The 15,237-nt window shown below is 43.2% G+C and overlaps 2 protein-coding genes across 7 annotated transcripts in view; one reads left to right on the plus strand and one right to left on the minus strand.

Moving 5' to 3' along the window:
- The first annotated feature begins 1,850 nt into the window (after positions 1 to 1,850).
- Positions 1,851 to 8,982, plus strand: LOC108230212 (ras and EF-hand domain-containing protein-like). Of its 3 annotated transcripts, none has more exons than XM_017406244.3 (15): positions 1,853 to 2,079; positions 2,343 to 2,438; positions 4,496 to 4,573; positions 4,653 to 4,768; positions 4,838 to 4,906; positions 5,494 to 5,575; positions 5,674 to 5,747; positions 5,843 to 6,014; positions 6,098 to 6,199; positions 7,112 to 7,259; positions 7,539 to 7,620; positions 7,792 to 7,906; positions 7,983 to 8,096; positions 8,178 to 8,254; positions 8,346 to 8,982. In XM_017406244.3, the coding sequence occupies exons 1-15, from the start codon at positions 1,999 to 2,001 to the stop codon at positions 8,446 to 8,448; spliced, it is 1,509 nt and encodes a 502-aa protein (XP_017261733.1). In that variant the 5' UTR covers positions 1,853 to 1,998; the 3' UTR covers positions 8,449 to 8,982. The 3 variants fall into 3 exon arrangements, with proteins under 3 accessions (XP_024859504.1, XP_017261733.1, XP_024859503.1); XM_025003735.2 differs by having other exon boundaries at positions 1,855 to 2,079; positions 5,677 to 5,747; XM_025003736.2 differs by lacking the exon at positions 4,496 to 4,573 and having other exon boundaries at positions 1,851 to 2,079.
- The window catches only part of fkbp16 (FKBP prolyl isomerase 16), a 53,279-nt gene continuing 46,806 nt past the window's right edge, over positions 8,765 to 15,237 (minus strand). For all 4 annotated transcript variants that reach the window (XM_037978471.1, XM_017406247.3, XM_037978470.1 and 1 more), the window contains 5 exons: positions 12,637 to 12,854; positions 10,973 to 11,154; positions 10,392 to 10,469; positions 9,336 to 9,473; positions 8,765 to 9,244 (listed from right to left, as the gene is read on the minus strand). In XM_037978471.1, coding sequence (XP_037834399.1) covers positions 9,158 to 9,244; positions 9,336 to 9,473; positions 10,392 to 10,469; positions 10,973 to 11,154; positions 12,637 to 12,854 — 703 coding nt within the window. In that variant the 3' untranslated portion in view covers positions 8,765 to 9,157. The remainder of the gene's footprint in view (positions 9,245 to 9,335; positions 9,474 to 10,391; positions 10,470 to 10,972; positions 11,155 to 12,636; positions 12,855 to 15,237) is intronic.

Here is a 15,237-nt window from a genome sequence, read left to right on the forward strand (position 1 = left end):
GAACCAAATATTTCAGCCATCTGAAATAATCGGTTCCCCCTCTAAAACACAGGACAAAAATAATTTACCAACAACTCCTTACCTGTGTTTATTCCTTTGTATTATGATGTTATTAGCACATTTTATTTTCAAAAGAATTGTTTTTTTGTTTTTTTAATGAGAAATATTTGCCCCTCTAAACAATTCTGTTAATAGATAAGTCATTATTTATGGAGACGCAGGGGGAACCGTATCTGAAGGGGGAACAGGCAATGTGGGGCTCGACGTAACAGCAGCAACTCGAGCACATTACTGCCCCCTATATGTCAAGAGGACAAATAACAGCTTTTCTGTTTAAATTGCCAACCCGCCACAGTGGCGTGTGTGTTGATCAAATTCATCCTCTTTTCTTCCTTACCTACAGACTCTGTATTTAACATCCTTTGTAGATTATATCCACTGACCCTCCTTTTCATGCCTCCAAACCACACATTCTGATTCACTCATTTTTTAATCCTGCCTGTTTTGGTCTTTTCCAATGAAAGAATCCTAACACTTTCATCTTTCCTACTCAAGTTCCGACTCTTTTTTTTTGTTCGTGTCATCGTCTCGAAACCATAAATCAGAGCAGATCTCATCTTCCCCTTCACTCTTGCAGCTATTTGTCTGTCACAAATCCCCCCCGACACTCGTCTCCATCCACTCCGCCCCGCCTGCACCCTCTCCTTCCCCTCTCTCGTGTGCTTTGGATGGTTGACCCCAGGTGCCTCAAACTCGCTCGCCTCCCGTACCTCCGTCTTGATTCCACTGACTTTCGTTCCTGTTCTCTCCGGGCGCTCTCTTTCACCTGCTCCTTACTCCGACTGCTGCTCCAAATGTCATCGGCAAACATCATAGACCCACCTGACCTCGGCTGTCAGTCTGTCCGGCGGCGCTGCACATCTCACCCCTGCCTCGCCGCCGTCTGCTGACGGGAGCTCGTGTGTCACCGTGTGCTGTTGAATTTGCGTTGCACGTTTTTTTTTTTTTTTTTTCCTAAAAATCAGTATTTTACTCATAAAAGTTCGGGCACGTGTTCACATACGTCAAAACGACGTATTCGGTTTTAATCCCCAGGCCCAGAGCCTTTTTAAAACGGAGTTATTATTTCTGTCAGAAGAACTTTGCCTGTTTTCCATGAAGCACGCCTGCTGATTCTTTCTGATGGGGTTTTTATCCGAGTGTTGAAACTGTGGTGGCACAGCAGGGTCTGATGGATCTTTTTCTTTAAAAAAAAAAAACAGACCTGTATTCATGGTTTAAAGGGCAGAACGGAGTGAGAGTTGATGTAGGGGACACCCCGCACGAGCCTGATGTTGGCATCTTTTTCTGACTACATCACACACACACACACACATAATGTAGGATAACAGTAACAACCAGGGCAGCTTTCTGTTTTTGTTCAGGTTTTTTTTTTTTTCCTAATAAAATGCAACCAGATAGTTTCCGTCTGGAGCTGCACCTACACGAGGCCAGACTGCGACTCTGAGCTGGTTTTCTTTTTCTCCCGTCTTCGCTCTCGTTTAGCGTCAGTCGGTGCGCAGCAGGGGAAGGGTGACATTCCTCACTCAAGGAAGTAGGAAGACTTAAATGTCTTTCCCCCTCCCAGACTTTTAATTCTTTTCATAAGCTTGTTATGTCTGTCTATTGTCTTTTTGATCTCTGTTGAAATATTTGGGCCTCGTATCCCGCCTCCTCAGGTACTGAATAATAAATGTGCAGGATTTATTTATTTATTTTTTAAAACTAAATGCCACCTTCAAACGCCAGTACGCTAAGGCTGTCCCTCCCTCGGCTCTGATTGGTCCATATGAGGTCTATTTACAGCAAAGCGGTCACAACTGCAGCTTGTTCTGTCACAACACTTGGGTAGATTTGAGGGAAAGAACCAAAGATTTATGAATCCTTGTTGGATAATCTGTTGTGAGGCTGCCAATCTCAAGCTTTGGACCTTTTTTCTTTTTAAACAGAGCTGAGGAGATGAATGACAGTCAGCTGGCAGAGTTTGAGGACGATATTCAGCAACAGCTAGCAAGAACAGAGGAACGGGTCAGGAACGAGGTGAGTGGCATACCTGCAGACTAAACGTTCCTCCTGTAAGGGTGGGAAAAAATAAAAGAAAATCTAATATGATATAAAGTTTTGTTGGTTAATGGAACATTTAGTGTTTTCCTTGCAGCCAAAAGTGAAAAGTTTCTCACGAGAGCCACCTACATATTTGTGGTGCAGGTGACACAAAGAGCCTCTGTGAAGTCTGCTGAAAGCCCCACTTGAAGCTAGGACTCGGCCTGCGCCTCTGACCGCCTCGGTTTAATGTTTTGCAGGAGCGAAGGAAAATGGAAGGAGCCATGGCAACCGTGCAGAGGCAGCACAGAGAGGAGGTCGCAGACCTGCACGCCACAGTTGACCAACTGTTAAAGGTACGCAGGTCCTCGCACGCAACGTGCATGCCGTTCATCTCCTGCTCCCGCAGTGAACGGTGCGCAGTGGGGGTTTAATTTTAGAGATAACGTCATAGACCAGAAACGCAAAAGGTTTCCAGGTTTCTTATCTGTTAGACCGCTTTCAAAGGACAAAGAAAATCTTCACAGTTTCACAACTAAGCAGAGAAAATACTCATTTAACAGACTGCGTCTTCTTCTCTGCTTGCTTTAACAATAGCTGGAAAATGGTCACCTAAAGCTAACAGTTGAAGTTAGCCGTGCAACGACAGTTTTGTTTGTGTCTGGATAAAAGTAAACAGAAAACGAATTCTGAGGGAACGCTTGGTGAATCTGAAGCCGAATTTCCCAAGTGATCACAGGCATCTGGCGAGGATGCCTCCCTAGGGAGGGTGTTCCGGGCATGTCCGACTGGGAGGAGACCCCAGGGAAGAGCCGGGACACGCTGGAGAGACTGTGGCTCTCCAGCGTGTCCGCCTGGGAACGCCTCGGAATCCTCCCGGAAGTGTGAACAAATTCGTCCCTTGCTCGGTTGAAGAAGGACCAGTTCGGGACCTGTTCGGTTCCAGATGAGAACTTACTCAGCCACGTTAAGTTTGACCATTTGATGTGTAGTTTACAGCACATAAACATGCTGCTTTGTGCTCTGAGCTTCATTTCCATCAAATCTCCAGAATTTATTAATTTTTTTCTGCTGTTGTGTGTGGATACTTATTTCTGTTCCTTCTTTGGGAACTTTTCAAAGTAAAAGCTCTGAACTTGACAAAAACAGGAGTCTTCCCTCAGTCATAATAAGTTCAAGAGTCAATTGTGGCATCCTTGTTAGAATAAAGGGTTGGATGTAACCTTATATTGAGCGACAGAAGGTTTGGGTGAGGCATGAGCTGGTCATAATTATATGGTTCAAGTCAGCTGAATAAAAGATAAATGCACCATTCGTTTACAGCCGTGTAAACCTGTGTTCATATTATGTTTCCATTTGTACCTGCTGATTATTATTATTTTTAAAGAAAAGATCTCTGTCACTCTACAACAGTTGGGTTTTAGGGGATTACAGTGTAAGGCTGTTTTCACATACGATGTGCTGGGCTCTGCAGACATGCGTAAGTCAAGTCCAAACTCGGCGACAGGCGCTGGGTGACCAAATGGAGATCTTGGTTTCATCTAGTTGTTCCACCTAGAGACTTGGACGCAGAATCTATCTGTCAAACTGGCAAAATGGCATAGATGACAATGAGGAGGAGTAAGAGATCAGCAGCATGTGTTAGCCTTGGCCATCTTAATTCAAACAGAAAAGTGTATAACATCAAACCTTTGAATTGAAGTGAGCTGAACTTCCATGCAAATCATTCCATTTAATTATATATATATATATATATATATATATATATATATATATATATATATATATATATATATATATATATAATTAAATGGTAGTGCACGTTCTAAAGAGGGAGAATGATTTGCATGGAAGTTCAGCTCACTTCAATTCAAAGGTTTGATGTTATGTATATATATATATATATATATATATATCAGCACCTCAGGATCTCTTGTGGATGCAATGGATGGTTTTGTCCAGTAGGTGGCAGCAATTGACAGTAAAAATAATGCTAAAGCTTTAACCAGTGCCTGGTTTTCATCAGTTTTATTTTTCTCCTGTGTGCAGTATGGTTTGTAAATTTAATACTTTAATGTCATACCAGATATAAACAAAACAGAAGTATCTTTTCTCTTTTATTCAGAGAGCAAAAAATACATTACCTAAACAATGACATCAAGTCAAAAAGTGCATTTAATTCCTGAAAAAAATGAAAGAGCCTGTTAAAATGAGTGTAATCCCAAAACAAAAGTAAGCTGATTTAGAACTGCATGGCTCATTCAGTGAATGTAATGGTCACTGTTGGAGGTTAGAGGTCACACTAAAGACCTACATCTTGTAACCTTTTTAAACTGAGCTCACTTTTTTTATTTACGAAATTTCAAATTAAGCGGTCTTAACAAGACGTTCCTGTTGCTGTTTAAATATCCAGAATCAAGAGAGTTCAGAGTTGAACCAGTCGAAGGTGGAGGTGATCAAACTGAACAGACACATCAGTGACCTCTTACAGGCAAGTTGCTCAGGACGTTCAGTCGAACGTGTCACGCGCGTACGTCGCGCAGAACTGTCATAAGTGCGTCTCTTTACAGGAGAACGAGCAGCTGAGAGGCTCTCTGCTGAAAGCCGAGACGAGCGTCGCCGTCCTGCACTCTGAGCTGGACAAGCTGAAGAACATGCAGGCAGATCAGAGAGCTCAACACCAAAGGTAAAAAAGCCAATCCCTACTTTCAGCTTGTGTAAAGAAATGACACCAACACACTGTGTGCCTTCACAGAGAAACGGAAGAGTTGAAGAGGATGGTCGTGGAATACCAGTCCTACTCCAGTCAGATCCAGACGCTACAGTGAGTCCTTCTGTTCCACTTTCACTTGTGCAGGGATTCTAATTTAATACTTTAAAATGTCCTTATCATAGTAAAAAGTCTGAAATTACTCAGGCTGTCAGAATAGTTTTGTCTGTGGAGCTTATCACACGTTGTTGTTAAAAAAAAAAAAAAAAAAAACAGAGCCATCCAGCAGCTGCCTCTTTTAGTAAGTATTAAACAACTTTAAGACAAATTACTGCAACCACGAGCTATTTAACAGGTTTAACTTTTATAAACACCAAAGAGTTTATATATTTTTGGAAGAATAAAGACAACATAAAGGGCTGGGCAATAAAATGAGCTCAAAATCAAAATACAGGTAAATTTATATTTACCTTGATCTGAGTCTTTTTACGGTTTAATGATTGCAATATGTGGAATTATTATAAGTAAAGAAAAGAAAATTAATTACTGTAACGAGTAAAAACAAATCAAGTGTTTAAGGAGGTCTTACTGTGGATTGTCCTGTCTTAAATATGCTTTCCATTTTGTTTAAAACATGCAAACAAGTCGTTTGAAGGTCAGTATCGGTAAGTGCATCTTGTATTTCTTTACCTCATCTTTAGGGCAATGAATAAGAAGCTGTATGACAGTAACGACGGTCTGCGCTCAGCTTTAGCCAGTCAAGTGGTTGCGGCTAAAAGGAGAGTAAGTTCCTCGACGCTAAAAACACATTTCCTCGTACCTGCCGGCTTGGCGACAAAGTTCACTCTAGTATCCCTTCCTGACATTTCTAATCTGTTCAGCAGTTGTCTCCCCAAAATGAAATCCCAGCCCGAAGAATGAAACCGCTCCGACAGAGCACACTCAACCATGGCAGGTAACACGGGGTCCTTTTACTCACCTGTGTGACTTGTGATTTGTGTTACGGCCTCATCCTCTGTGTGTGTGTGTGTGTGTTGCTCGGGTCGGCAGATCAGAGCAGAATCCCTCGCTCTCTCGGGTGGCCACCTGGGCCGAGCGCTACCTGGACAGCGGCGTCTCCCTGCCGATGGACACGGCCGAGAGCGACTACGACAGCGACGATAGCAGGAGCTCCGTGGAAACCGTGCACCACAGCTACTCGTACATCCCGTCCGATGTAGAGGTGGGGAGGAAACATCGGGGTCGAGCCGGAGGGGGGGAACCCCACTGTTCTGTCAGGAGTTTAACTTTTCCTGTTTGTTACAGATCTCAGAGGTGAAATCTGAAGCCGCGGCGTCGATGACTCCCAGCAGAGCCAGCTCCGTGGCTTCATCCCTGCGAAGACGCCTGTCTGCCTTTTCCCCAAAGGTAGCTGTGCTTTTTGTTGAAAACATATCTGCCTGGTAAATATTTTTGATTGAGACCCCTCTGTGTGTTACAGAACTTCAATTTGGGGGGGGTCTTGGGATGAGCTACAAAAATTGAATTAACTTCAGTGGTTGCAAAGGGGCAACCCCTAAATAAAAATATCCCTTTTTGATATTTTTATATGGAAACATGCATAAATGTTGGGATATAATCAAAGAAATGTGGGCCTACCGTCTAGCAGTGGCGAGGAGAAACAATAATGTGATTTTGGAATTTAAAAGCCTGTTTATTCAGACGTTGCATCTAATATATTTACTTAATTATATCATTGAAGCCTCCTGCACTTTATGTAGTCCACAGGCAGGTGATCTGTGCAGATGATGGAGGGATGCACGGGTGACAAAGGGGGCGTGGCCTCTGCGCCGCTGCACTGAGAAGCGTGCCGTTCATGTGACTAACAGGAAATATATACTCAGGTGTATTTGGATGAAATTTGGTTGTTTTAGTCAAAATTATGCTAAAATCTGTTTCTTTCCCACCCCAACTATATTTAAAATCCCTGTTCAGCTCCAACATTAAATATTTTAAATTTCAGGTTTATTCCCATGAAGTCACATGGAAACTTTTCAAACCTAATTAACTTTCGGAATGATTCCCGCTTGAACATTTTAGCCTTAACTGTGTCAAAGAGATTCAAACAGTATTTATAAATAGATTAAAAAAAAGAAATATAATGGTTGATGAAGTTTATTAGCAAACTGATGAAGTCTGAAAAACTTCAATTCTAGCATTTTCTTATTAAAGTGACGTTGTTCTTTGTTGGAGGAAGTCACCGTGGGGCTTTCAGTGTGTGTCGACATCGCGTCGTCATAGTTTGACAAGCCCGTTGACGTTCTCTGTCGTCTCTTGCAGCCGCTTGAGGAGGAGGGCGTTGCGAAGACGGCGGAATCTGCCCCGATGTACCGCGTGGTTTTAGCGGGAGACGCGGGAGCTGGGAAGTCCAGCTTCCTGCTGCGTCTGACGCTCAATGAGTTCAGGGGAGACATTCAGACAACCCTGGGTGGGTGTCGAGAAACAAAACGAAACAAAAAATGCTTCAATTTAAACATCTGGTCCACATATAAGGTTTGACTTTCATGCAAAAGTTGTCTGAAGTCAGAGTAAATGTTCTCAGAGTGTTTTATATTCATTATGTTTACTTTAAAGCATAAATTTATGTTCCATAGTTGGATTTTAGTGTTTTTAAAGAGTGAAAATTGTAAAAATAAATCTGCAGCCTGTTTCTCTGTTGTGCATTCCTGCATATAGATGTATAAACGTAGCGTATTTGTGCTCTCAGGTGTTGATTTCCAGATGAAGAGGATGCTGGTGGATGGCGAGTCGACGAGTCTGCAGATATGGGACACAGCTGGTCAGGAGAGGTACGCCATTTTTTTATTTCTTATTTTTCCAAGGATGTTTATCAAGGAAGCAAGAGGAGGAACACGCATTGTTATCGCACCAGCGTAAACATGTAAAACACCTTTTGATGTCAACTCCGTGACAAATACCACCGGACTAAAAATAGAGCGGCGTTTCCTTTTCGACTTCAGGTTCCGCAGCATCGCCAGGTCGTATTTTCGGAAAGCTCACGGAGTCCTGCTGCTCTACGACGTGACTTCAGAGAGCAGCTTCCTGAACGTCAGAGCGTGGGTGGACGAGATCCAGGTGAGTGGAGCGGCGCTGACGGGACGTTTTTAAATAAACGCGAGGTTTGTTTACCGTTCCTGCGTTTATCCGAAAGGAATCCACCGACGAGAAAATGGCCCTGTGTGTTATTGGAAACAAGGTGGACCTCCGGGAGCAGCTTCCAGCAGGAAGCTGTGTCAGCACTGCACATGGAGAAAAGTTGGCCAAGGTGAGATTTTATTTCCACCGTGTGTGTGTAGATGCGCCTCAAAATATGCGCCTCAGAGTAAACGACATCGGTCTCTCGCAGGCGTACGGGGCCTTGTTCTGTGAAACCAGCGCCAAAGACGGAACCAACATAATCGAGGCGGTGCTTCATCTGGCAAGGTAGGAGGCCGGGGCGAGTTTGTTTTCCTCTCGAACTCTTAAAACTGTGTCAACTATAAAAAAAAATGTTGTTTTTTTGTTTGTTTTACAGGGAAGTAAAGAATAACTGCAGCCTGAGGCGGCGGTCTGTATCTCAGGTCCGACTCCATCAAACCAACCCGAAGAAGACGCTCAGCGGTTGCTGCGGACTGTAAACATCATGTTTGTTTGTTTTTTATGAAGCGGCGAAGGACATCATGCTGCTTTTATTCCAAACACATTCTTCTGTATTTTTAAATGTTTATATATTTCACTGTTCAAACTTTAAATACTCATAAAACTGTTTGTACGAAGATAAATGCACAACGTTTCGTTACGGTTATATATATTTTAACTTTTTTTTTATATAAAAGTGAAGTCATTTTTAATAAATAAACACTGATGCCTGTTTTTTGAGACTGATCTTTAAATATTTTATTTCTTAGCACACATTTTGTGTTAATCAGCACTTTCCTTTCAGATCTATTATAGGTGCTTTTTTCTGTACACAGTCTTGTTTTATTTAGAATATTTTTGTTTTAACATGTATTTTTTTTTTCTGAGCACTGATCAAAGCTTATTTGAGATTTTGTTTTCGTGCACGAAATGTATTTTTTTCCAAAACGAATAATTTTTTTTGTTTTTTTATATAGCAGAACATTTTCGGACACATTCAATCTTAACCAAATAAACTGAGAAGACAACTTTTAGAAACTTGTGCTGTTATTAAACTGCAGAAAGCTTTGTTGGTTGTTACGTTTTGCCCGACTCTGAAAACCGCAAGCGGGGAGCCCCCAGCGCTGCTTTTCCCTGGTGGAAACCCGATGAACCGGGGAGCCCGGACTGCTCCCACACGTCCCCCGTGACATTTCCTTCCTGTGGATTTCAGTTTCTCGCGGTCAGGATCAGTGACGTCACCAAGCTGCCCAGAGCCACCAGCAGAGCTCCCAGTATGAACTTCCAGGAAATTCCCTAAAAAAAAACACACACAAACCGGGCAGAATCTGGTGTGTCGATCCCTTTAGGAATAAAAAACAATGTTGTATAGAAGGTGGTGGCTTACGGATGTTTTCTTCTTGGCAGGAATCAGGAACGGCGTGACGTCGTCTCCGAGCATGGCTGCTGGTTTGGCTCTCCACGTCTGGGCGTCGCTGCTCCCCGATTGCCTTTGGACGAGTTTGGATAACTCGGCGTGGATTGCCTGAGGAGGAAACAAAAAAGGGGCAATAAAGGTACTTGGTGTTGCAGAAAAGTGGGGGTGGCGGTTTCAAATAAAACTCTCAGGTCTCAAAATTCAGACGAGCAACAAAATGATTCATTTTAACCTGAAACTTTACCCCAGATGCTTGAATACATGTACTGAATTTCAGGTGGTCTCAATGTAAAGTGATTTTTTTTTTGTGGACGATTAAGGGGAAGGAGAAACAAATGATGGACATCTATTAGCAAACGAAAAGTTTCTCTCAGAGCAGGAGATATTTTGGTAGAGTCTAGACATATTTGTGAGGGTGGCAGCGCGCCCTGTGTGTGTCAGGTCACTGTAAGACTGGCTGCAGTGTTTTGTAAACAGCTGACGGAAAGTTGTCCTCACCCTCCGCACCACCTCGCCCCCACGTCCTCAAACGGAGGCCATGAAGGGAAGCTTTTGTTGTGACGACCAGATCTCTAAAAGTAATCTCCCATCGTAAGCAGGTGGGAAGGATGACTTAGTCATTCTTTGCCCCCCTCCCCACCATAACTACACGAATGCTCTGTTCTTCTACAAAGTCTGTTAGAAAGCTCCGAGATGTGACGGATTGAACAAGCCGCCAGACAAGACGGAACAAGCCGCCAGACAAGACACAACAAGCCCCAAACGAGCGATTCACTCGGATCTCTCCAGGCCTCGTGTGGCGACACGCAGACCTTTTTAACACGAATGAAGGTTTTGAAATGTTTGGTTAACCAAACGGAACAAGAAACAAATGCTCACGAGCTGCAAAAACAAGCTATTGCATCAAAGCGCAAATGCAATAAATCAGAAGTTTGCAATTCAGCAATTTGCTTCAGTGGAAAGATTTAGCAGAATTTGGGGGGAAAAAAAAAAAAAAAATTAATTAGTTTGAGGAAAAACCCTCACCTTGGTGGTTGGCTCCAGTTTCAAGGCCTTTTTTAGCACCTCCATCGCCTCTTTGTATTCACCCTTATCTGACAGCAGCTGAAAGAGATTAGAAGATCTGCCAATGGGAACACTTTCGGAGCACTCGAAACAAAACAAAAAAAAAAGGGAGAGCGACTAATGTAACGGCATTCCCCACCCCCCTCTCACATAAAAATGAAATTTAATCCGGCGTAACAGTAATTTCTGTTTCCAGGAACCCTCACTATAGTCGTCATTTATGTGTAAACGCAGATCAGATTAAAGGTTCAGCAGTCCTTGATTACACAGTTCCAGATTAAAATCATCTTATGTTGAGAGACGATCGTTGTCGTTTCGGACAAACCTTAAGAAGAACTACCTGCGATCTCATGGGGTATTGTGAGATGTCATGCAAATTTTAGCTCTTTATCTGGAAAAGTGACCCATCTGTAAAATAGCCATTTCTCTCTTTGCTGATATCGATAAGCTGTGGTGGCCATCTTGAATTGGTTTGACTCCAAAGCCTAATCACTTTGCGGCTGGCGGTAATGAGATGTCACGTCAGGGTGATGGTCCCTGACCTTTCCCGTCCTGAAGAGGGCCTTGACGTTGTTCGGGTCGAGGGCCAGGACGTCCCGGCTGGCGTGCAGCGCCTCGTCGAACTGCTCCAGTTTGAGCCGAGCGGTGGCCAGGTTGTTCAAGCACTTCACCCGGTATTCCCGCACCTCTTCCTCCTCTGCTCTCGTGCCGACGTCGCTGCCGTCTGAAAAGGACACGGACACGCGCCTCGTCAGCGCTGGATCGACTACTTTCAGGAGTTTCTAAAAGGCCGAAGGAGAAACTGTCATGTGTTGTTTGAATTTTATTTCGAAGACACAAGGACGGCCGTCAGCCTCTGACCAGGTTTGTTGTATTTTCAAAATATATAAGAAATTGAAAAATTGATAGCAGTAACTCATAAAAATGCTGTAAAAAAAAAATCACCTTTTAATCACACATTTAACAGGAGATGGAACTGGACTGCAGGCGGTCAGTCGGGCACACACACTGCGTGTGAAGCAGGTGGAGCAGAATGAAGTGTGACATTCAGACCTCCTGGGAAAACCTTGATGGTAGCATACGTCTCTCCACAATTCCAACCTGCACTTCTGCATCAGTGCTATCACTACAAGTGTAGTTTAACCACGGTACACTTGGACTATATCTCTCAGCTACAACCGCACCGAATTTTAACACAATATCTGTAATATTGACTGAATTACTGTCATTTCGTTGTTTTTTTTTTTTATGATTAGTTGGCTGTGGCTGCCATCTTGAATCGGGCTGGCTTTAAAAGTCAGATGTAGACGAGCGTCCAGTGATTATTTCCTGAGAGTTTCGTTAAAATCTGTCCTGTGGTTCACAAGTTATTTTGCCGACAGTCACACAAAGTTGCAAAATTTAAAACCCAAAGCGTCCAACATATGTACTGGGAATAAGTTTCAGCGACTGCCACACCAAGTTTGGTACAATATCTGTTCAGCTGACTGAGTTATAGTCATGTCTGTGTCATTTTAAGGTCAGTTGGCTGTGGCAGCCATCTTGAATCAGTGAACTCCTCAGTTTTTTGGGGTTTTTTTTGTCCATTTGAGTCAAGTTCATTCCCTGCTTCACTAATTTTTTTCTTCTAACAAAGCAAGCTGTATTTGAACAAACTGACTGTGACATCTGTAATACATCTGAGAGCACTTTTAGTGTGATTACAGAACACGTGTGTCGGGAATTGTTCTTGGAAAAGAACTCGGATGACCTTCAGCACTGAGAACTCTGATGTTTCTCCTTCATTTATCTTCTCCTCATTGACTAATAACCTGATATGGATGCTCCGATAAGCTCTACTCCTCGGTGCCACGCTGGAGTCACCCACTGGCCGGCCACCATTGATTCATTACGAAGCAGTTCATGTTCGTCCCTCATTGTCTCACTCAGACACATTTCTCTCTCGGGCTTTCTCGGCCTCGTCACTGATTAAGCTGATTAAGAAGGTGGAAATAGTAGGAGAGGCGACCGGCTTTTGATTATGCAAAAAAGAATTGGGCAGAAACATTTATGATGGCGCTCCGCACAGACGGATGTGGCTCTGCATGGAGACACGGTGATTAGCGGAGCGGAGGAGAGCACTTGTGTTATGTCATTTTGGTCGGCAGGTAGACGTGAGAACGGGATCCGCGAGGTCGCCGACGTGGTGTTGGTCTCTGACAGTTACCTGGGCCGCGTGTGGTCAGCACCTCCAGGGCCACGCAGTAGGCCTTGGCAGCCAGGCCGTACTCCTCCCGCTGGTAGTGAAAGTTTCCACGCTCTCGCTTCTGGTTGCCGATGCGGATGCGGTCGGCGATGGGCAGAGTTAACGGGTCGGGTTTCTCCCTGACGTCCAGCAGCTGCAGCTGGTAGAGTAAAGGAGCCCAAGCAGGGATATCAGGCTCTCTGCACAAAAAACACACAAACACAGCCTAATTCAAATGAAAGGAACCATAGGAGAACCTTACCTTCTGCATGTGGGACACAGAGATATACAGCCTACGGTTACAGCAAATGACTTTAAAGATTTATCAGCTAACAAATCAGTTCATTTGTCAAAAAAGACTAGAATAAGAACCCACGAATTGAAGCTTTATACCTCACAAATGATAAGAGCCCATTTTGAAATCACAGCACAACAACTTCGAGCCCGTCCACCTGGTAAAAACATTGGATCCTACACAACTTAAAGAGGAAGTTAAAACTGTTTTAACTGGGATTCTGTGGAAAAGTTATGAACGATTCCAATTTTACCTGGATTGAGTTAATCTACATAAGGCAAAACCCAAAGTGATTTGTTGCTGTCTCAAAACAACTCCAATCTCAAAAGTTTTTATGGCTGTTGATGCAAATGCTGTTTTATAAAAATTTGCATTGCTGCCGTGTTTGAGTTACAAGAAAATTGCAGCAAAGTTTTTATGACATTCCTGTTGAAAGGGCCTTAGCCTGCACCAGAAGTGCCACAGGTAGCTGCTGCTGCTGCTATTTGCGCAACCTATGTAAGGTTTATACATGAAGCGCTGTAAAAAAGAGCTATCTGCAACAGGTGAGATACTGGCTGCTTATAACCTTTCCACAGAACTCCACTTTAAAAGATCTGAACTATCACTTTAACACTTTTTCTAGAACCCAGCAAATAATTCTTATCACTCTTGTAGTTTTTGATTTTTGCATTTTTTGTGCATGTGTGTGTTTGTTTTATTGACTCTGGCAGCCGCTCTCTGTGCAGATGGTACACACGGTAAAAGCAACACTTTTAAAGACGTCTCGGCGACTCGGGTTCATGTAAGCGGACGGGAATTTGAAACTTGCTCGCACCTGATTGACTTCGACTTACTCAAGAGTCACTGGGAGGGAAAATTAATTTGGTTTTCAATCATCTGGCTCCTGTGATCGCCTGGAACACAAAGGTCCATTATCGGTTCCTCTGAGGAGGATCTGGTTCTGAGGTGTGGGTGTGTGTGTGTGAGGGAGAAGTTAATACATTTTGAATGAGTAATGTTCAGGGAAGATGCTCTGAAGGTTTCTGCATTACAGAACAATAAAAAAGAATACAATAAAACAATATTTCGACATAATTTTTTAAAAATCCACACAACATCTGTGTTTAAATATAGACTTGTTTGTTTAATGAAAACGGCAAATAAACGTCTGAAGTGACATTAGACAGAGGGAAGTTCAGCTTCCTGCTCGCCCCCCACGCCGTCACAGTTTCCTGCTACATAACAGCACAGGGACTTGTGGCAGGTCATGATTTATTCAGACTGGTCGCGCCGCTGACACAGTTTACGTTTGTCGAACACAATTGGCTGTACACTGTGTCCGTGCGCGGCTGTGTCAGCGGGTGGGATCGGGTTACCCTTTCACCTCTCGTCTCTGGAGGCCTCGGCCGTTATCGCAGGATGCACAAGGGTGTGAAACTGGCCCTCGAGCTGAGGCCTCAGAAACCTGAGCTGGGTGGCCGGTATCGGCACTGAGGGACGTTGATGTTAACATCCTGGGCTGTAAGGAAGCACACTCAGGTCCAGCTTCACTTTTCCAAAGACGACTTTATGACCTTTGCATTCTTTCTATAATGCCGTATGTTTAAAAGGATCAGGGAGCCAATAAATGAAGATAAACTCATGAAGAATCTGTAACGTGACGGCATCATTAGCCGAGTGCTCGGTTTGTGCCGCGTACGAACACAACGTACCTGGCTGTACTTACACTTTGCAACTTTTATCAGAAAATATTACGCAATAATTGTTATGTAATAGTGCACAACATGCACCGATCACACACACACGCACACACACATGGTGTCCTGTATAAAGGGAATGTTTAAGTTTAAAAGCTGACTTATTACCACACAAAAACACTGTTGTTGTTTTGTAGCTGGGTAAAAAAAAAATACTTCTGCAAACTGACAGTTCATCCAAATGACCTCATTATTAAGACTGACTCTTGTTTTTTGCTGAGTCTGATTAGTTTATTAGTATTAAAGCAACAGAATAAAACCTGTTGCTGCCACAAAGTAACCCACTTATCAAATACTTTATAGCTAAAGTCCTGATTTAAAATTCTCAGGCCTTTAAATGTCAGGTTATTAGGACAAACTTGTACCTTAACTAAAAAAAAATTACCTTTTTCAGTGAAAATGAAGTCGTTCGTTACAGCTAAAAGGAGCGAAAGGTTTGGCGAAAATCTATCAGCAGTAATTTACTCAAAGCTCTGTGTTTATGAATTGTCTTATCAAAAGAACTACCATGAAGCACAGAAGCTGCTGCTGCTGCTGCAACACAGTAGA

Source organism: Kryptolebias marmoratus, linkage group LG11 (genome assembly GCF_001649575.2).
Source record: "Kryptolebias marmoratus isolate JLee-2015 linkage group LG11, ASM164957v2, whole genome shotgun sequence".
NCBI classification, from domain to species: domain Eukaryota; kingdom Metazoa; phylum Chordata; class Actinopteri; order Cyprinodontiformes; family Rivulidae; genus Kryptolebias; species Kryptolebias marmoratus.